This window comes from Prinia subflava, chromosome 6 (genome assembly GCF_021018805.1).
Source record: "Prinia subflava isolate CZ2003 ecotype Zambia chromosome 6, Cam_Psub_1.2, whole genome shotgun sequence".
In the NCBI taxonomy this organism is placed as follows: Eukaryota; Metazoa; Chordata; class Aves; order Passeriformes; family Cisticolidae; genus Prinia; species Prinia subflava.
Window position 1 is genome coordinate 28,055,947 of NC_086252.1, and position 22,422 is coordinate 28,078,368.

At 43.5% G+C, this 22,422-nt stretch overlaps 1 protein-coding gene across 4 annotated transcripts in view; it reads left to right on the forward strand.

Annotated features, from left to right (window-relative positions):
* The first annotated feature begins 687 nt into the window (after positions 1-687).
* The window catches only part of SLC15A2 (solute carrier family 15 member 2), a 61,913-nt gene continuing 40,178 nt past the window's right edge, over positions 688-22,422 (forward strand). Inside the window, exons 1-7 of one of the 4 annotated variants that reach the window (XM_063400856.1) lie at positions 688-936; positions 6,539-6,613; positions 14,031-14,077; positions 17,374-17,461; positions 18,075-18,216; positions 20,054-20,146; positions 21,266-21,365. In XM_063400856.1, the coding sequence (XP_063256926.1) occupies positions 870-936; positions 6,539-6,613; positions 14,031-14,077; positions 17,374-17,461; positions 18,075-18,216; positions 20,054-20,146; positions 21,266-21,365 (612 nt within the window). In that variant the 5' untranslated portion in view covers positions 688-869. Of the gene's footprint in view, positions 937-6,482; positions 6,614-13,945; positions 14,078-17,373; positions 17,462-18,074; positions 18,217-20,053; positions 20,147-21,265; positions 21,366-22,422 lie in introns of those variants that run through there. The other 3 variants (XM_063400859.1, XM_063400857.1, XM_063400858.1) reach the window with 3 other exon arrangements.

Genomic DNA, 22,422 nt, shown 5'->3' on the forward strand with positions numbered 1-22,422 from the left:
AAGGTTACTTTGCCTTAGGAACACAGGTCTACCTGCCTGGCTTGCTCCTATTTCACTGCAACCTGGACTTGAATGGCAAAGTGATTCTTGCATGAGTAGAAACTGGAGGTGCCTGAGAAATGTTTGGCACTCACAGGAGGACTGGCTTTTTGGAGAAGTTGCTTGTCCATCACCAAAGCCTAAATCTAATTTTAGGCATTAAGCTGAATATGAACTCTTGGAAAACATATGGCATCAATTGTGCTTACTGATCAGTTTTGATAAGTTGGCTTGATATAGTCAAATCGTTTGAGTTGCTTTCCATTCCCCAACAGGGAATGGGAAAAAAGGAAACTCCAGGGCTGAGAGAGACCAGGTCTGGCCAAGCTAGATCCAATGTACCTGTTTCAGCTGTCTATCCTCTCTGTATGACCTGCTGTTTATTCTTGAGCCCTGCTCTGGAACATGTCCAAGTTGGAAAGGGACCTCACCAAAAATTCTGCACTTACAAAGCCACTGAATGGTACAGAAAATACAAAAGACTATCCTGAAATACATGAAATGATGAAGTAAAGAGTTAATGAATCCTCAAGAAGCTTTAAGTTTGAATTGAGAAATCAGAGAGGGGAGGTTCACCAGTACATTTCTCTGGCCAGTCCCACAGATGAAGATTAACTGGAAGTCTCCAGGGACAACAAACAGAACAATGTTCCTGTGAGGCCAAGAGTTTGTTTTGCCGTTTGTTCTCTGTACGTTACCATGGAATACAAGTGCGGCTGTGGGTACAAGAAGAAGTAACCCCATAGCCTGCATTTATCTCAGACACGTTCTGAAGTTTAAACAGGTCTTAGTGCTCTTCTTTTGCACTGGACCATTTCTCTGCTTTCTCCATGGAAATCCCTCCATCTGGGGACACTCTGCCAACACCTTTGTTTGAGACTCTGCGCAGAGATTTCCGTAAGTAACGTGCTTGGATTGTGTTCCTGTTCTTTCCGTGTTCCCTGGCTGGGAGTGCTCGAGCGGGCAGATGTCGTGTGCAGAATGTTGATGGGAGTGGGCTGTTTTGAGGCAATTGTCCAAAATATCCATGAAAGAGCTTCAGAATGAGAGTTGTGCAAATCTGTACTGCAAACCTGTTTCTAAGATGTATGCTTATCCAGATGGAAATCTTGGGAAGCATATAATGTAACCTGTGTCCTGTTGTGCCTGTATTGCAGATCACTAATGCTGTTAAGTAGCTGAAATGATTTGCAGAAACTACATGACAGATTGTTCTGAAAAACATATAAGCCTAAGGAAAAAATACCCCTGTTCATAGGGGGCAAAAAAAAGCAAAAGGCAGATAATGAGCAAGGTGCTGTTATTTTTTATGAATTAATCACCCACCTTCAGATATGCCAAATTACTCAGAGGAAGCTGGAGTATCTTTTTGCTCTATTTTCAGCTGGTGCTTGAAGCAAAAGAGTCAGAAGTCTCTCTGCAAAGCCTGTTCTAATGAGATTTCCAGCCAGTTTCATGAATGAAGTTGGTTTGGATTAACTGTGAATAAGTTCTTGTGTAAAGAACTAGCAAAACTTGGGCTCATTGATCTCAGACACTTCTGCGTATGGTGTCTGACCCAACACTCAATAAAGGCAATGAGAAACCCACTGGGGCAGCTTATCCAATAGCTGTGGAGCCACTTTGCAGTTCCAAAGCAGCTGGAGTCAGCTATTCTAGACACTGGAAACTGGATGGGAGGGAAATTTGCTTATGGCCTAATCACCTGATTTATGGGGATTTGCATCAGGCCCAGGGACAAGTTCTCTACACCATACACTGCTCTTTTACAAAACTGATATAACAGAAGAGACCTAGTAAAGAGTCAAGCTCTCATCTCTTCCTCCTCCTGCTCTGATGCCTGATTTCCCATCAGTAATTAACAGTAATGGATGCCTGCTTCTTCTGGATTGTTGAACTGTGGGGACAGTTCCCAGGCTGTCCCCTGAGGCTGTCTCCACAAGTAACAGGTTTTTAAGTTATGCTTCTCTATTGATCCCCATCTGAACAATTAGCAGTGGTGCTTGCTCTGAGTCTAAAGGTGTCTGCAATCAACCCCGCAATGATATTCAAGGAGAGCACTGTTAAAAGGCTGCCTCTCCTGAAGTGTGCTGTGTGTTTTAAATGTGACAGGCTACATGACAGGATACATTTGAAACAGATACATTTGAGAAAGCTTGGGTACTTCTGATTCTTGAGCCTGAGGCAAAGCCAGACTTCCAAACTTTTTGGCTTGGGAGTCTCTGATTCAAACACACCATTTTCACCTGCTATCCATAGCTTTATCATTCATGTAGAATAATCACTATTTTTAAGATGCCTGCCTTGGTATAACAATGCAATTCTCTGCATCATAAAACCCTAAAAATCTGGTGGTTGGTAAATAAAATTATTGAGAATGATTGTTTCATTTGAGGTATCATTAACTTCAGCAGAGCTGTACAGGAGAACAGCTCAGCTTCCCTGAAAATTGCAAAGGAACCTTTTTTGTTATGAAGCTCACTTTGCCTGCTCTGCAAACTCCAGCTAAGGCTCCTGGGGGTCAGATTTTCTGGAGGTGAAAATCCAGTTCTGAGTGTCTGATGGGGCATCAGGGCTACCAATTCTGTTTGTGAGGCTGTGTGAAAAGCTAATATGTGCATTGAGAAGTAAAAGCACTGACTGGATGATCTTTCAGGAGCTGTGGACTCAGTTCTTGTTTCTATGCAAGAATTCCATGTGTTCTGTGTGTTTTCTGCACAGCCTTGAGGTGGTTGCCCTTCTCCTTGTCCTTGTGTGGTACAGCTGTACCACCAAACTGCCTGTGGCACCAAATGCCAGCAAGAGATGGGACTTACACGGGGCATCCTTCAGGCACTGGTTTTCCTTCACAGCTTTTCTTTTAGAAAGTGGATAGTCCTCTGTCACTTCTCAGCTTAGTGGCAAAGCTACTGAGGCTGGCAGCCCTCAGTTTGGGGGCTGATGCAGGAAGACAGGTTAGAGTGAGTCTGCTTGAAAAGTTCTGTGCTGATTAGGGTCAGATCTTATTGCCATAGGGGCAGGTAATTGAGGGGGTATCAATAGACAGCAGGCCGCCTCTCTAATTTTCCTTCCCTCCCTGTTATTTAACAAAACCATTGAGAGAAAGGCTCCATTAACTATAGTTTTGTCTTTAATTCTGCAACTGCAGTAAAAGCCAGTTTAGGAGAAGCCCTTGAATACAGGATAGAATTGGTTCTGTAATAATAATAACTTGCTTTCCCTCTTTGAAAATAAATATGGTTCTTCGTGGAGAGATTTACCCATTGCTGGCAGTCAATCAGGCAGGACAATTTGGGCTCTGAGTACTTGATTAGAATAACTTTAAGGAAAATTGCCTTCCTGAATCAAGTAAGGATCCATTAACCTGATGAAACAAGGTTTGCTTATCTGAGAGGTTAACACAGCTTGGACTGCATTAGATGAAATCTCTTTTAGAACAGAAAGTAATAAAAACACCATCTGTCATGTCTAGTCAATCAGACCTCATATAAGAGAGGAATTATTCCTCTGAATTTACCATTATAAGATCATCTGTTTGTTAACAATGGGAAGTGTCAGGAATGCTGAAAACTGGTTTTATGCCCTCAAATTATTTCTAGCTGCCTTTATCTTGGAGAGAATTAATATTAATCTGAGTTTATACAGGAAAGAAATATTTCTAGGTGAATACAATGCCAAGCCATTCCATGTTGAGTCTCTTCAGATTTATTATTAGAGGTAAAACTGACTGGGAGATAGAGGAAAAAGTGCCATGTACACTTTTCTTCTGAAAGTGATTATTTCTATAAACAAATCTCTTGCAAGTTGCTGAGCACTCAAAGGTTCTTTGAAGTCAATTGAATGTATTCAATTCACTCAAGTGGCTGTCTGCATCTTAAAGGACTGGCATGGCTACACCTTCTCATATAGCATAGGTGTAGCTGGAGGTTGTGGAAAAGATGTTTGCATTTTTAGGCATGGATTTATCAAAGTTATTAAATGTTGTCACAAATGGAATTCTCTGACAGTGTGGTCTCCTCTGTCTACTAAGGAGTACTTAGAGACAGGTAAAGACTGAATGCCAGAGAGCAAAGACAGCTGTGGGCACCAGGGGTGGAAAGAGTGGTGGAAAGCCTGTAGCAGTGTATCCCCAGCTCCACTATGCACCAGCTGGGGTGGAAACACCATCCCCACTTGTCCAGATGAGACTGCAGTGGATGTGTTAATATACACCATTGCCTGCTGCTTGGGTATGTGCCATGCTGCTGCCCAGCACATTCAGCACTGCCCTATGGTTTCTGGGTGGCCACAAGCTGGAGAACACCAGAGTGGTTATTGCGGGCCCAAGGAAAAAACATTTCTTTGTTCAGGGTTGTTGTTTGCACAAGAGAAACACACAGAGTGTTTGCAGGTATGTGATGCAGAACTCAGCTGTTGTGTGGTGGGTACAACCCCATGCAAGATCCCCGGAGGAAGGAGACAGGCTGGGGATGGAGGAGGAGGAGGATTAAAGCAAATGCCTAACTCAGTATTCAGTCACAGCCAGAGGATGTGCTCCAGTTAAGGTAATGAGACTGGAGATCTGGGAGAAAGATGGTTGAGCAGGAAGAAGACGACATGTGCTCTGGGATCGGCATCAAGGGAAGGGTTAGCTCTCCTGGTCCCACTGATGTCAGGTGGATCAGATGCTACTCATCTGCTAGGAAAAAAGGACCTTTTTTTGGGAGTTAGCATAAGGATGAAGAGTCACAGACGAATTCTTCCTTCTATGAGAATTTAACCGTTATCCCTGCCAAACTCTGAGGGACTTTATCATGAGTGCTAGTGGAGAACAGACTGCTCTGGGCACAGGATGCCCAGAACAAAAAGTATTGTGCTACAAAGTGTTAGGGTCCCTGGAGACCCAAACTCTGTATGTTTAGATCAAGATTTTAAAAAGCAAAAATATCTCTAATGTTGTGCCAGTTCCTCTGAGATGTGATACAGGGAAAACCCACGACTGCACTTCCCCCTGGAGCTGGTGAGAGCTGCGCCCACTCACTGTGTTAGCAAATTGATCCCCATGGTCACTGCAGGGGGAGGCTGAAAAGAATGGATGGCACTGCAAGCTCGTTATGAGAATGCGGGGAAGCAGAGTTAATGAATCTTGGATGAGCCTCTAATCCGCCTGGCCCTTGGTGTGGTGGTAGAGGGAGCTGGGTGGGGAGGATTTGATTAACATCTCAGTGGAAATGACAGACCCTAGAATACAGAAGGTCAGATCATATCTGTCAGTGCTTGCATCTGGGAGGGGCCACTGTCAGAGAGCTGAGATCTCTGTGGATTAGATCTGGAAAGTTTTTTTCATCAGAACAGAGGTATTTTTGGAATTTACATCTTCTCTGTCCCTGCAGCTTGCCTTGATGAAATAGTGATTACACAATTGCCGAATACACAATCTGACTTAAACCATAATCAAAGAATCAGCTGTGTGCTGGGTTATGGTGAGAATACCCTCTCTGTGATGGCAAAGATTTGAAATTGTGCAGTGCATTATGTCTCCTAACACAGGAAAACTTGCAGAGAGCAACAAACAGGCTGTTTACTGTGGTTGTATGGGAAAAAAAATTTGGCAAAACTGGAATTCATGCCTTCTCTGGGATTTTCTTAGTCCAATAGCCAGATTAAAGAATGAAACCACTTGCCCCAGATGTACAAGAGATTATGCTGCTTGGTGTTTTTTTTTATGGGCAGTGCAGTTAAGGTTAGGGAACTTGAAATAAGTGCTCAAGCACCTGACAAGCAGCGTAGTCAGAACCAAACCCCAGGGTCCTGCTGTCACATCCTGTAGACCCTCCTTCACTGCCCAACAGACCCCCCATGTTCCAGGCATCGCTGTGAGCTGGCTGTGAGGAATACTGTAGTTACAGGATTTCTGGTTTCTCACTGAAGCCAGTAAAAGCAGTACTTTTACTGCTGGGTGGGAGTCGAAGTGGGACACACCACCAGAAAAGAGCTACTGGTCAGCTGAGAGATCAGTGTAGAAAGAGAAATTCCCAAGGCAGTATCTGTCCCAGAGGCTGGAAGTGAGCACGGAGGGTAGGGCAATGCACCCATGGGGTGGCTGAGACCCTGGATGCAGCTGTCGTTCAGCATTCCTCCAGACCCAGGCTGCTGCAGACTGTGATGTCCTCAGTGGCTGAGCTGTCCCTCAGAGCCTGCGGCACAATAAATCTGTAGCTGTTGCTGACTTGCTCTGATAATACAGCAGGCGGGGCAGCTTAACAGTGAGATTGCTGGGCTGACATACAAGAGGTTTCAGCGGAGTCTGCTTTCATCAGGATGCTTCTTACTTCTTCTGCTCCTTTTTGAAATGGAGGTACTGATACCCGCTCAGTGAGATGCCCTGAGACCTGCTGCTGAAAGGCACTGTGTGAGATCCTGCTTCTGAAACCACCAGGGAGGAAATGTTCTTGGGACATCAAATGGTCCTCAAGTGTTTTTCCAAAGTTCTGCCTCACCACATACATCTTTCTTCCAGCTGCAGGGAAGCACCTCCCACCTTCTCACACCAGGAAGGGGATGACCCAGCCTCAGCTCCAGGCAAGTGGACTGGGTAAATATTTAGATTTTTCTGTTTCCAGGCTCTCTCTGCTAGAAGTTTTGAACAGAGAGCCTGAGTTGAGCCTGACAGGTATCTCAGTACCAACAGGTATGGCACTGGGTGCCTCAGGGACCAGCACGCGTTGTGACAGTCAGAATTGATCACTTGCACTGCGAGAGACAAACAGCACTGTTAGAAACTGAGCTCACATGCACTTGCACACTGTCTTGGCTCTCCTTTTCTGCATTTTTTTTCAGAGCACTCTCTCTGTTGCTGACTTTACATACCTATGTGAACACTAAAAATAGCTATTTTTTCAACTAGTATCTGTCTCTAAGCAGTGGGCAGCATTCCTAAAATGCTTTAAATTTCTGTAAAGGGGGAACAAAGGACTATCATGAAGGGCAGAACATAGAAACATTCCAGGAACTGGACATGTTCCCATTGCCTGGAGCACCTGTATGTTCATTTTCTCTGTGCCTTGAACTTATTGAAACCAGTGCTACCAGTCAATGCATGGTACCTTATACCACAGTAACATGTACATCTTAGGAGTGGAGAGGAAAATAGCTGGAAAATTATTCAAGAGGTCCCTTAGCCCATCTCCTTACTGACAGCCTGAATCGTTACATTAAACCTGATTTTCTATGCAATATATAGCTTTCCTTGGTATTCACTTGCTGTTAATCAGTGGTCTGTTCTGAAAGATTCCAGTCTTATTCTGGAACCAGCTTCCATTTTTTTTTCAGTGGTTTTGTGATACTGTCATCTTGAGAGCCTAGAAAGTAATTTAAAATCATGGTTGTATTTTGTTTGTGCTGAGTTTTCTTCATTTCCTGCCTCAGCTCTCTCAAAACACAGGGTAGTGTTTTGCTTGAACATTCCCTTCAGTGAAGAGAAAAATCCTAAGTTTTCCTTGCTATGATGCCCTCTTAAATAATTGTTCAGAAATAAAAGCCCTTTCTCTTGTGTTCCCCAACTCTCCCTGCCCCAATCTTCCAATATAAGTCATAAGCATTACCAAGTGAAGCTTTTTATTTTTCCCAACCACTATTCTCCCTCCAGCTTTTCTTCTCTCTTGTATTGTCTGGCCTGTAGTGCTCATATGTCTTTTCTGCTTGTTTTTCACAGTGCTTGCCCAGAGTCTCACGCTGCTGGCTTTGCCATGCTGTGCTTTGTACTTATCTATGCTATATCTTCTTGTAATATGAATAACACTCCCTGGATCCTGGCCATACTTCCTAGGTTATAGATTTAAATTCTTCTTACCATCTATCTTTTCTTTAATATCTCTTCTGTGCACAGCCTGCTCTTTTGTAGCCATTATTAAGGTTTTGCTTCAATCCTCCTTTCACAAGCCCCTCACGATTTGCCATCATCTTTTTATGAGTTGTTCATGCTGTTCTTTGTCTTTCACCTCAGGCTTTGCATCCCTTGTTGCTCTATCAAATGAATCATCATATGTAGGAATTTATCCCTCGTCTCATTTTGGAGTTTGATTGTGATCAGCTTAGGCTTCTCACTATTGCACATTGTAGCTATTGTATGCTTCTGTTCACTCTTAAATTCAGGTGTCTCTCAGTATTTCCCTAGTGCATCTTTCTAGTCCTCCTGCCCAGTTCCACTGGATCATCTATGTCCAGCTAATAGCAGAGTTCATCAGGAACTGACAGCCTGTTTGTAGCCTTGACTTTGTCTTGAGGTGATGATGATAGATATGGGGCCTTGAAGCAGGTGGGACTTGAGTGCAATTAAAAGGTGAAGGATGCAGATGGATTCAGGGCCATGATGTTGGGTGATGGAGACTCCATTTTACTGTACTGCTGAACTCACTCTAAGCTACTTCTGTGTCTGCAGAAAATATTTGGGGTTTTCCCCTGCAGAAGAATTTCCCCAAAGCCTCTCTGAAAGAAAGTCACACCAGTTTACAGGAGGTTACATGGGAAAGTAGAAAGGGGTAAACAGTGGGAGTGCAGTAGAAAAACTGTTGATCGTCCTTCAGGCATCTCATGCCTTGAAGGTGAAAAAGGGTCTGGGGGAACAGCTTGTCAATGTTCTATCTGCTTTCTTGTTTGATATGTGAAGAACTGGGAAGTGCAGCCAGTCTGTCAGAGGTTGGTGAAACCTTTGTTGGAGAAACTCTGTGTTTTTTCACAACCTTAAACACTAGGTGCCCTATCCCTGTAAAACATTCACAATCAGGTTTGACAGGGCTCTGAGCAACCTGGTCTAGTTACAGATGTCCCTGCTTATTGCAGAGGAGTTGGAATGGGTGCACTGAAGGTCCCCTCCATCCCAAACTGCTCTGTGATTCTGTGATAGTGAAAGTCACGTATAGGTAAGACCAGCCTGGTAGCTGGTATACAGTGTCAAAAATTTGGATTTATGGCCAGCTGTAGATCCTGTCTAGTCACAGAGCCAGTCCCTATCCTCAACTAGAAGTAGATTATTTTATTTCAAGATAGTGTAGCTGCAGTGCGAAGTGATTGATCGTGAACATCCATGAAAGGTGCCATGCAGCCTCAGAGGCTGTATTCAAGAAAGGCAGATTCCCTATGACATCTGAGAGCGGAGCAGAGATGACTTCAGATCAGAAATAAATGGAAGTTTAACTATTTAATTGGTGGCCAAAGGACTGCTGTTGAGAAGTGAAACATTAACAGCAGGGTGAAAGAGAACTGGGATTGCTCAACGAGGTTCATCTTCAGGCACAACAGAGTTGGGGTCGTCCAAGGCTCGGGAAACGGCCGGAATGGCAGAGGGGGACGGCACACCACAGCCTAAGGAAGCCCAAGCTGGTGAGGAGGTTTTAAAAGATTTCTTCTTGCTGATAGTAGGAGAAACTAAAGGCAAAAAGGCACGAAGAGGGATGAGAAGTTTCTCTGATTGTTATAGGTTGACTTGTGACCAGATGACAGGCTCTTAAATACATATTAGGTACTTGATATTATTGGTGGTATTCACAAATTTGGGTCTGTAATGGCTGGTGAATAGAGGAGAGCTGTGGGTTTGAAGTCTTCTGGCATATTTTCCTGGTTGTTCAAATGATTTGATACATCATTTTCTTAAATCACTTTGAAGTTTGGGAGAAGTCTGCAGGCAATGGAAACCACTCTTGATCTGTATAAATCAGTTAAGCCCTGCTCTTTCTTGTGATCAAAGAATTGGAGGAAATAAGCCAGAAGAGATCTCCAGAGGTTATCATGTCCTTCCAGGGTCTGGTCATTAAGCCCAAAGAGGTGCTGCCACACATTCATCTAGTTTCTTAAAACCTTATCTCAGAAACAGAGAAAGAGGAGAGAAATACATATATGGTAAAAGGGCTATAAAAGTATGGCTAGTGTATATGAATTAAAAATAAGGCTCATTATTGAAAGACAAGTGTGGCTGAGCTGAAAATTAAGACGGGATTGTACCATGAGATGAATGCAGGTAAAAATGAAGAGTTTAGTTGAGTATAAACAGATTAAAGTGCGCAGTGCTGCAGCAGGGAGGGGTGAGAATGTGAGGATTGTAAAAGCAACATGGAAATGCAGATTCTCTTTCTGGGGATTTGGGAACCAGAAAAAAAAATAAATTATGAATTGAAAGTCATAGCAAAATGTATTCATGGGAACTTCTGGCTATACAAAGCATCTGGTAGCTGAATATAACATTTAAGCATGAATCATCCTACAAACTCCCCAGTTGCATAAAGGATAATTCAGAAAAGAGGAAATCTTACAGAAAGCTGTCCTTGCTTTCATGCTTACCAAGTGAAGTTGTTTGGCACAAGATTTTCACAGAAACTCAGGAGGACACCTCATCCATATGCCTATTCTGAGAGAGGACCTCATATTTATGTAGTTCCTCACACATTCTTATATAACAGACATCATGGGCTGTATGAACCCTGCAGGCTGAGCCACACCATCTCTGTTCCAATGCTCATCTGTCCTCACTGAAAAGGAAATTGGAAAAAGGAGCCCCAAATATTCTTTACTGGAAAAAGTCAGTTATTTCTCTTGTCTTATCCTCAACAGAAATGGTTTATAGTTCATCTCTCTGGCTGTTTTTCCTGTCACTGGAAAGGAGTTGCATTTGATATTCTTGTTTCCCAAATTTCATTGTTTTCATTCCAGAATCATAAAATGGTTTCTCCCATTTTGCAATACCATTTTGGATTCATACCTTGTTGTCCCCCAGGCTTCTGCACCCTGGTTTTGAGCACAAACAAGAGCACCGTGCTGCCTGTGTTGAAGTTTCCTTTGCTCATGGAAAAGCTGAGGACCTGCATGTTTCATGCTTTCCTAATCTGATGGAAAATCATTGATACTCTTAGAGGGATTTCCCAGTTGTTCACTATTATGGGCATTTTATATGGACCCTATTTCCTTGTGAGAGATCAGAGACACTGGAGTTAGGATATATCACACACAGAGCTGCTCTAGCTGTTATTCCACTTATCAAAGAATAAAACAGTCTAGTTTGAGAGCATTTTTTCCAATCTGAAATGTCTCCTTTTAATGCTTAGAAGGGATTATCTGATCAAGTATCTCTCTCACTATGGAGGAACACTCCTGGAGGAAAAATCTGCTTTTTTAAAGGCAGTGGTGATACTTGTTCTGCTTTTGCCCTTCACAAGGGAAGTGGCTCAATATGGTGTTCAGCACTTGAAGGTGAATTTCATCAGGCTCTGATGATCTGAGCACATTTGAGATATCCAAATATTATTTAAGCAGTTTTTGTCTCATTTCACACATACTCCTGCTGGTTCATTTCAAAGGTGTTGCATACCTTGTTGCAATTTATTTTTTTAGTGAAAATAACAAAAAGGACACAAGTTTCCTGGCTTCTCTGGATAAGCTTTTGTTTGCTTCTTTTCTGGTTTAAATAACAGCTTTTCATTTTCCTTCCTCTTTCTCCAATATTGACAGCATTTCTAACACCTTTTCTTATTGCCTTTTGTGTCCCCTTGCTAGCTGTAGTTCATTTTGTGCCTTAGCTTTGCAGTCACACCTCTGCTGCTCCGTATTTGATCTGTTTGTCTATACTTGTCTTCAGAAATGCCACCTTATTTCCATTTGTGGTACAATTCATTCCTGATTTTCAGTCCAGTCCAGGTCTCCTTCTATCAACTATTATTCTGTATTTGTATCTGAGGTGCTTGCAAATTTATTCTCCTAAACTTGTTTTTGCTGTTTGCTACAAGTTACCATTTATTGCCAGACATTTGAATTCCTTTTCTTCCTTTTTGTCTGAGAAGACCTTCTGGCAGCTAATGGCCTAAACAGCTCTGCAGTGTATTAGAACAGTGGTATGTTAATCCTACTGACTGATAGGGTTTTTCATGCTAGTATTAAAAAAAAAAAATCATTTAGCTTATGTGACACATGGGGCTGTATACACACAGAGGAAATATAGCTGCAGGAGGCTGAAAATATTAAGGCATCACACTGTGGCAGCATGGGAGTGCTGTGCAAGGGATGGTGAAACCTTTCCTGTCTTCCTTTTGTATTATTCCTTTAATAACTCTGCTGCTCTGCTTGTTTGCTCTGCTTGCCTGTGTATGTTAGAATACAGCAGCTTTCTACTGGGAGCTGTATAGAAATACCTGGGGCGTGAGATGCCAGCAGAGGGCTCAGAAATATTTCTGCTGCCTCTTGCATGGGGTCAGACTTGCAGGACGCGAGTGTGTGCCAACCTGGCCTGTAGGGACAGGACCCACGTGAACAAGTCCTGTTCTGCCCCCAGCACTGGGTCTGCTTTTGAGCACTTGTGCCCCTGAAAAGGACTTGATGAACCTGAGCTCCCTGGAGGCTGCACCCCGGTGAAAAGCAAGGCTGTGCGTGCAGGTCACTGGGAGGGCTGAGGACAAGGAGCTGGTTTGTGGCAGTACAGAGGAGGTACCAAACTGTTGTTTTGCCACTGCTGTAGAAGAAAAAGGAACAAAGAAGGGGTAGAAGTTTCTGGCACCATCTGAAGTTTGGCCTTCAAGTCAGCTGCCCAGTTTACCTCTTGTTTAACTGCCCAGTTAGCAGGAGTGAAACAGAATCTCGGGGGATTTTCAGAGGAAGCAATGCCAGAGCACATGATGGAATGTGGATATTAATTATACTTCCTCTGTGCAGTCCATCACATCTGATTCCATTGTGTAAGTGTTCTCCATGTCTTGTGAGCAATAGCTGAAGCCAGATTAGGGATCTGTGGTGTGGCCAAAGGCCTCTTTCCTGGATCGTCAGCTGCAAACCTGGTTCTTGTGATAACCAAACACTCTCAGCACCTCAGTTACTTGCAAGGATGAGTTTATGCAGACTCCTTGTACCAGCTGTGGATTCTGGGTGTGGTCTGTGCATTACTGATAAGAGAAGGGAGAAATATTTGGGAAAAGTCTTTGAACATTTGCCTTTTAAAGAAGCCAAGTGTAAGAGGAAGAAAAAACCTCTGCATTGCGCTGAGGTTACAGCAGAGCCACAAGCACTGAGGATAGTTTATGGGAAGGTTGTGAGTTTTGCTCTGCAATTGCAACTGGCACTGGAAGAATACTATTGAAGAGCTCCACTATTGCCATGGGAAGGGCATGGAAGGAAGGACAGCCCTGTACCTGCAGGGAGATGAGCCCATGTAGCTGCAGGGGGAATTCAGGGACTCCTAGCACAGATAGGCTATATTTATCCCATATGGAAGCCTAAAGTGGTCTTCTGGATAATAGAAAATAGAGAGAGGGGTTGGGGCTGCTTCTGGGTGCTCACTGTGCCCCCTTGATTAAACTGTCCTGTGGGAAAAGGCAAGGTCATTCTAGGGAATTGGTGTGGGAGTGGACCCTGGGTCACTTCACTCCTTCAGCAGCAAAGAAATGATTTAACACAGTGCAGGCATCTGTGACATCCAGCGTCCAAGGGTTTGGTGTGATGAACATTTTAGTAGTTATGTCTTGGAATGTGTGGCTTTCCAGTGAAATGAGATCCCTGCAGAGTAAACCTGTCATTACCACACTGGGAGGGAGATGCCCGCTCTGCTCCTAAATCCGCAGGCTGTAGGTGTATCTGGGACCTGAGATTTTCATTCAGCTCACATCTGTGCAGCATCCAGCACCGTGCTGGGCTGGTGCACATACAGTAGCTGGGGGGAAGCCAAACAGCAGGGAGGTCTGTGCCACAGAGTGCTGAGAGCACCAACCTGTGACTGATTTGGGCTGTGTTCTCTGACTCCTCTTGAACTCTGGAGGTGTCTTTCCTGGAAGCATCTCCCTCCCCTTTCTGTGCTGGCTGCACAAATGTGCTCAATTAGGGTTAACTCAAACTGAATCAAACTTCGTGCCTGAGGTTGGAAATCTTCCCAGTCAACTCACCACAGCCACATAGCATGGTGGGAGACAAGGCGAGAGGGGAGATGAACGCTTTTCAGAGAAACGAATCCAAGGAAACTTTGTTCACTTTTATTTCTGCAGGAGATGATCACCCCAAAGGAGATTTCCCTCTCCAGAAAAAATCCCCGGTAAGTGTTACTGCTGGTTTCCTTTGCTTTGCTTTCTGCTCAGCTTGTTTTAAACATTGCAAGATCTCTCTGTTCTCTCCTCTGTTGTGCTCTGGCTAGAGACAAACACCCTTTCTTGCAGAGGGTTGTAATAAGCCTTAACAACTCAAGGCAAAAATCCCTCCACTAACCTGATTAAGTTAAGAAAGTGCAGCTTAAAGGGAAAACACAAACTGTCTAAATGTTTGGGGAAAAGGGTGAGAGTTTTGCTGCCTTTTTCCTGAACACTACTTTCCCTGTGGGAAAGAACTTAGATCTCTGAAATGGATGGGGCTGTTGTGCATAGGAGGGAGGGAGCTGAACTCTGTTTAGTTTGATGAAACCCACCAGGGAAGGGTACCCAGATGCTGAAAAGCAGAAGGAGGGACAGGGACTGAAGACAGGCCGCTGGTGAGTCTTACAGAGCCCAACTGTAGTGCCAGAGCCTTGGGTTTACATGTTTGGCTCTGATTTAAGGCCTGATTCAGGTGAATGGGTTGCTGCCTTGCAGCTTTGATGTTTGTGCAGGTTTTCAGGCTAATTCTTGTTGAGTGCTTGACCCCTGAAAACAGTTCACTGCATAGGATTCAGGAAGAATTTGGCTTATATTGCAGCTGCTTTGACTTGCAGGATAATATGTAGTACTTGGTCTTAAAACTCACAGTCATGTCATTAGCAAACCAACTATTTAACTCAATTTTAATTACAGTGCAGACATTAACTATTGGATATCCAGAGCTCCTGGGAAATATTAATCTTTATCCCATTTTGCCATTAGTCAGCAAGAAGGAGAGCTGAAAACAAATGTCTCCTGTAATGGGTACTTTAAATGAGCTTTCTTTTTTCCAAAAACACAGTCTATCAACTTCCACAGTATCTTTAAGAGATCCATAATCCCACAGATCCCAGGCTTGCTGTGGTAGCTAAGCACTGCACACTATCTGTGTGTTCATGAATCCAGGCTTAACCTCTTTGCTTTTGCTGGGGCTCTCCGCTGAGCACGGTCCTCCTCCGCAAAAGCGAGCAAACTGCGTCTGGCTCTCTGCATGGATGAAAGCTTCCCACTTTTGGATGTCCAGGCAGGCCACAGGCAGGTCAGTGATTCAGTGGAGAGAATACATGAGGGTTTCTGCATGTGCTGATGCCATCTCATGACACACAAGCCAGATGGAAGTACCCCTGCTTGTAAGTCGTTGCTCTGTCTTTGTAAGCACTTACTCAGGGTTGTGGCTCAGGCACTTGGGAAGGTTTAACTGGGAAGTCACTGCCCTCTGCTCCCCTTTCCCTCCTTTCTCCTTCTCGTCTGTAGGAGGTGCCCATTCCAGAGCAGGAGTGGCTCAAATGAGTCAGTGCCCCTCAAACAGGTGATAAATCCACTGGGACTTGTGCACTGGGTGTGGAGGGGTGAGTTCTGGCAGCAGCGCTCCTGCCACCTGTCCACCTGGTTTGGACAGTCACTCTCTGCACCTCCACCAAATGTTATTAAATGCCACGAGTGTGTATAGTGAGGTCTGGGAAGGAGAGGAAGGAAAAAAGATCCCTTTTGTACAATTTAACTTCCAATTTCATAAAATGCCTCCTAGCACCCACATGAAACATAATCTGCCTCTTATGGATTTTCTTATTTTATTATGAAAAACTTGCTGGAGAAAAATATATTCTGTGTGTGCATATGGTTGTGTGTTTGTGCATTTACAGCTTATATGTGCCACCATTTTTAGGCTAGTCTAAAAGCAGGAGGCCCCAGTGCAGTTTCCAAGGGAGCCCACTCTTTCTTACAAACCATATTGCTGAGCACAATGGTTTCAGAGTAAATCATAAATGAAATGGATAATTGTGTATTTACTCTAGTAAAACAAAAAAGTCAAGGGTTTCTTATAAAAAGGCAGCCCATAAATAGTGAGAAAAATATATACATATGTATTATATATAAAAATGGGCAAAAATATTTGTCTTTAGAGGATTAATTAATGGAAAGTAGAGGGGAGGTGGGAGTTGTGGCGTTTTGATTTTTTACAATCAGTCTGTTTTGTTGCTCTTTCATAATGTTGAGGAAGACAGCGTCATTAAGCTAGACTCTTCTAAACTTGATGCCATTGCTTTGGGAATCCAAGTAAGCTTAGGTCTCTTGCTGGTGAAATAAACCTGAATAAGCACATCTATTTTGGTACTGTATTTGCATTTGGGACTCTGGGAAGAAATACAGGAATTCATTATTTCTGACATGAGGCCCAGAAATGCACGTGAAGAGTTCATCTCACTTCACTGGCCCATACCATGGCTGTTAAATCTATGAGTGTAGTTGCATCTGTTAATATCACACTCCCCCCAGATTCCTCACCAAACCCATGGCCAGCCCCTCTCTGCCACTCATTGGCAGGGGCTGGGCAGTGCTGTGAAAACCTGCTCTCCTGTTGCGAGGCAGTGGAACCACTAAGCAGCTGGAAGCTGAAAGCTGCTTAGCTCAGACCACTGTGGGGTAGCAAGAGGGACAGAGGCCCACATGAGGTCGTGCCAAGACTCATCTGTTTAATGCCTTGTATTTCACTGGGGAAATGCTGATGTTAGCTGGAGTAAATTCAGGCTCAGAGAAAGAGTGGCCACACTTAGACAGGTTTGACAGTCCTATAGCTGGATTTTTAAAAAAAGTTCTGATTAATAAATTGAATTATCCATGGCTATGCCAGCAATCTTGGAATATGAAATGGATGCCATGCCTGAGGGAGTGCTGGACAGAGGCTGATGCTCTGCTTCAGTGAGTGGTGGCACAGCTCAGCACAAGTGAGGAGCAGAGATTGAGAGAGATAGCAGCTTCACACACAGACAGCACATCCCTGGGGTCTCCCAGTTTCTGAGGCAAGGTCTGGTACTAGAAGAGGGAGCAGTTTTGAGGCAGGGTGGTAGCTTTATATGAAGTGCAGAAGAAAAGGCATCCAAAGGTGGTTTTTTTTGCCTCACTGACTTTTTAACATTGCAGTTGAGAGTTGGTATCACCCTTCCAGTGGAGTTCCTGGAGGTACAAGCATGGTGGGCTGCTGACAGCCCATGAATCCCCATGGCAGTCCTGACTGGGCCCATGTCAGCCAGGCTGATTCACTGGGGAGCCCAAATCAAAGCAGGAGTAGTGCGAGGTCTCTTTTGAGTCCAGCTCACAGGCTGGTCAAGCACCTGTGGACATGTGGTTTTTGGACTGGACTCCTCTCCACCACCCAGACACTGTGGGAATATGTTGGGGTGAAGGCTTTGACAGTTGATATGTTCTTGTTTGTCTCCCACAGAAACTCTGTGGCTCCAACTACCCCCTGAGCATTGCCTTCATTGTGGTGAACGAGTTCTGCGAGCGCTTCTCCTACTATGGCATGCGAGGTAGGTGGCCTGTGAATGGGGAGTGACTTTCTGGTCCTGAGGTCTTTACACAAACTGGATTGGTGTTTCTGAGATGTGCTGTGTGTAGGATCAGCTGGCATTCAAAGTTAATTGATATTTTGGAATGCATATATGAACAGCGTACCCTAACATGGTTGCTGTATCTAAGATGAGAAGAAGTTGGGACTAGAGGGCTCCAAATGTACCTTCCAGTCTAAATTATTATACAATTCTCTATATCAAACCGGGGTTTCTGTGTGATGTCTTTCATAGTTGATGTGCAATCAGTGTGTTTGGGAATTGAATCTTACAGGCAGCTAATCTGCAAATAGAAAATGTGCATAAACAGAACTACAGGTTAGGGTAAGATAAGCTAGAAAATATGTTTTTCAGCTAAACATAAATGTTTATGAGCAATGGATGTCAGATACTCATATATCTCATTTTAGCTTCTCCTGTGTCAGAGATTATGAGGAACAGATCTGGAAGCAGAAATCTTTCTACAGCACTGCTCAGTTCCTAGATGAATCAGTAGTTTTCTTGCCACCATGATCCTGCTTACCTGCAGATATACACATTAATTATCTGATACGATTTTTTTGTTTCCTTTTAGCTGTCCTGACACTGTATTTCTTAAGCTTCTTCCACTGGGATGAGAATCTCTCCACTGCTGTGTACCATGCCTTTTCCGCGTTGTGTTATTTCACTCCTGTCATCGGAGCCATCATGGCAGACTCATGGCTGGGGAAATACAAGTAAGTGAAGACATCTCTCTCATTCAGTGGGCATGCATTGAGACGGTGCAGCCTGTGTGTACTCCCAGTTTTGAGCTAGCTCAGAGTGCAGCAAAGACACATTTGTGAAGGTCAGCTCCTCTCTGCTAACAGAGCTGATCTGTTTGCTCATGCTGTTCTGTGCTCGTCTGACACACAAAGGCCAATAGGCAACAAAGTTGGGACAAACTAGATGTTACAATAACCTTTTTCCTCCACTGTCCTTCCCTACCTGACTTCAGGAAGCTGAGGTGTAGGGCAATTAACGCTCAGTTTGTTAAGGTCTGCTTCTGAGAAGGATTCAAAGATAGTGGGGAGGCAATGTCATCATGTGGATCTCACAGATGGAGATGAAATGTCACTAACTGTAACGTACTTACACTTCTCACAGCATAGGTAATGCATCAGCACACCCACTTTTATGCCTGAGAAACCTGTGTTCTCTCAAATCATGTCTAGCAACACATAACCAGGTAAACTCTTCCTGAGTAAGAGTTCTTAGGCAATCTTCCCTTCTGATGATAAGTTGGGGAGCCAATATCTGCCCCGGAGTGGTGATGAGCAGCTGGATATAGGACTTTGTTTTCTTGGCACTGTTTTTCCATTGTCTGAGGGGTCTTGGCTGTCACATGAAGTGCAGCTGAACTCTTCTTTCTAAGACTAAGCCTATCTGGCAGAAGAGTCTCAATAGGAAAGAAACAGCTGCCATATGCCTATCCAGAAGAAAGTTCTTAAGGAGCTGTCAGTGTTCTTTTTTCTCTGTCCTCAGTTTTAGTCATTTTCTTGTCCCTTTGAATGAAAAAGATAACAGTGGGGCTTTATTAAATTCATTATTTAAGGTCACCTAGCAATCTTCATTGGTATTTGAGGATGTCTATCTTGCAGCATGATGCTGTGAGAAGGTAAACCCTTACACAAATGCTCATGTGTTAGGCAAGAGACTTTCCTTGGAGTAATCCCTATAATTTATTGGGAAGTGGCTTTTGCTGTAGTAGCTGGACCTTGGCCAATATAACAGATTAGAGGGGCTTTTTGGAATGATGTGATAGGGTGCTAAATTAGCTGTTGCAACCAGGGTTTGAATGCATCAGGGACCTCTTCCATGCTCAAAGCTCATAGGACTTCTTCTAGTGTTTCTCTCCTTACAAATCCTTTGATTCCCTCTGTACATGTCTTCAGCATATGAATACATAGATATCTCTTAATCTAGAAGGTGGTAAAGGAATAGAATACACTCAAGAGTCTGACCATCCTGCTAATATTTCTTCTTCTCCCTCACCAATGCATGGGAGGCAGATAGATGAGCTCAGTTTTTCAGAGATATTTGGGACCCAAAACAGACTTACAATGAGGAAACCTAAACTAAATACTCCTAATTCAGGTTTGTTGGTTAGGTGGGTTGAATGTGGGCAACAGCCTCTAGACATCCCTTCCAGTCAAGGGATTCACTTATGCACGTCCTACAAAATGCCAGTTATCTGTAATCTGGAAACTGAGTTGGACCTGAACAGTGCTCTTCTCTTTGCAGTCTTCCATGCGTGACAAGACTGGAACACTTTTCATTTACTCTGCTCAGTAATGTCTACAAATAAACCAGGGGCTATCTCTCCTTATTCAGAATCCATTTGCATGTCTATTCCTTCCTTCAACTCAGTGTTGACACAAAGGAATTATAGCTGCCTGCTGTACCACTGGTGGAACAAACCAATTCCTTGTGTGTCTGCCAAGCAGAGCTGCCATATCAGGGCTCATGGGCACACTGTTTTCAGTCTGTACATCACCCAGCACCCTCAGTCACTGCTGTTTGCTTTCCTCACAGGACGATCATCTACCTCTCCATTGTGTATGTTGTTGGCCATCTGATAAAGTCAGTCGGTGCCATTCCATCCCTGGGCAACCAGGCAGTTCATGTGTAAGTAGCCCTTGAAGCCACAGCGCTGTAGCAGGTTGTGATGGTAGTTAGTTTACCCAAGTCTGCAATTTGTTTCATCTCCATCAGGCCAGTTTTTTGGGATTCAGCTGTGCATGGATTACTTTCATCAGGGAAGGGTTAGCAATGTCTGAGTAAGAGCAGAAGGGTGGATTTAATGTGTGAACATGCCAGATGGAGCTGGAAATCACCACACAGACTCTAACCCCTTTAACACAGGCACTGGGGACCACCCCTCTCTGCTATACCATGCTGCTGGTTTGGTCTCCTCCATCCAGCTGCCTGCACCAGGCTCCATCCTCCTCATTTCATCAATACACTGCCCAGCTCAGCAAGGTTCCCCCGTATGCATGGGAACACAAAACTTTTCTGTTGACAGCGGAAATCAAAATCCTTTTCTGATGACAGGGGAAGGGCCTGTCTCTTCCACAGGATACAACCCCCCAGATTCTGGACTTATAGGCTTATCAGAGTAGTGACTCTGAAACCTCCAAGCTGGTTTTGTCTGTGTGGTCATGGCTCAAAAAATATGCACATGCAGGCAGGAGTGCATGTTGTTTACAGAAAGTTTTCTTTTGTCCCAGACCTGACCAGTTCTGATACTATTGTTCCTAGAGACATAATCTGTCAGGCCAACAATGGTATTTTGAAAACCACTGGGAAGTAGAAAGCACACAAGAATGAGCCTAATTTGAACAGTTTGTCTGCTTATATCCAGGCGACAAGGCTGCAAAAAGTACACCCCTTTTTCTTTTTTTTTTCCTTTTTCTCAGTTGATCTCTGACAGCTTTTGTTGTTGTCATATGAATAAAAATAATTCCATAAATCTTTGATCTCCTATATGTCCATTGGACCTCAGAATAACAAGAAACTGACAAAACCAGTTTGGTTGATTGACTGGTATGGAATGCAGAAATTAGGACAATTAATTTGTTTTTCAAATTATTTGAATATTTAATTTGTTTATTTATCTGGCTCATCATCATTACTCATATGCAAAAGACAACATTATTAGAGGAAACATGGTTGGATGACAATAAAAATGCTCTCACAAGCTCTGGAAAGGTTTTGCAATGGTGATATCTTTGTTCTTGCATGAAGGGTCCTGTCTATGGTTGGTCTGTTTTTGATCGCCCTTGGAACGGGAGGTATCAAGCCCTGTGTCTCTGCATTTGGTGGGGACCAGTTTGAAGAGGAACATGTAAGACTTCTTTTCTTTCCTAAAATCTGCAGTGTCTGCTGACTTTGTGAGGATGTGTATGTGATCAAAATCCTGTTGTGCTAGAATAAGGGCCAGTTTGCTGGAAAAGGTGTAGTAAGACATGAGATAGAATGGTTTGCATAAGACTTGAGAGAATCTAGATGCTTCAGGAAGGCAAAATCACAGAAGAACAGGATTGATACTGGAAAGGATAGGTCATAAATGCATCAAATCCTCTAAATGTTAATTGGACAGCAGAGTAGCTGAAAAATCCTTTCTTACATATCGTGGAACTGTATATATCATGGATCAGCTTAACAGGGGTGATTATAATGCACTGCAGTGGAATACAGCAAATGAAAGAAAAAACTGTATCACTAGCCTGTGCTTCTGTGGGATTTTTTCCTCAAATCAGTCACAGTCTGTGTCTCAGATGTTGTTCAGAAAGAACTATACAGAATTCTAGTCTTTAGCAAGTAATGCCCGAATGTTTTCTGGATATTCCAGAATGGAGAGTTCTGAAGAGTTGAGAAAATGTTTCTGTTTCGCTGTGTTTGTGCTGTGTGTCCTGTGAATTGTAGTCCAGGTGCTTTGTGTCCTCATTCTCTGTCATGAGTGCTTAGCCCCTCATCTGCACTAATCTCAAACTCCCATTATTCAGCACAGGGGCTCAGCTGGGGATAAGGTAGTGCTTAAGGAAGCAAAGCAGGTCAGGAAGTGCTAATCCTTAGGCAAAATGCTAAATTTTTCAATTGACTTCAAATTAAATTTCTGTTGACCTAACACACAAATAAAAAATTCTATTTTCTTAATGACAAGTATTCAGATCACCAAGTTGTGTGCATGGCATAAGTCTGCAAATATGTAGAAGGCCACTGCTACTTTAAAGAAAGTAAGTGTTGGGGTCTGTGGTGAGTAGGCTTAAACTCAGGGAGGGTTATTGAGGACTGACAGTGTGAAAATTTTTTCCAGAAATGGATTTGGAGAAATACTGGAAAATACTAGGGCCTTAGGGAGATGGAAATTCCCATCAAAGGAGGCATTAAAGAAGGACATT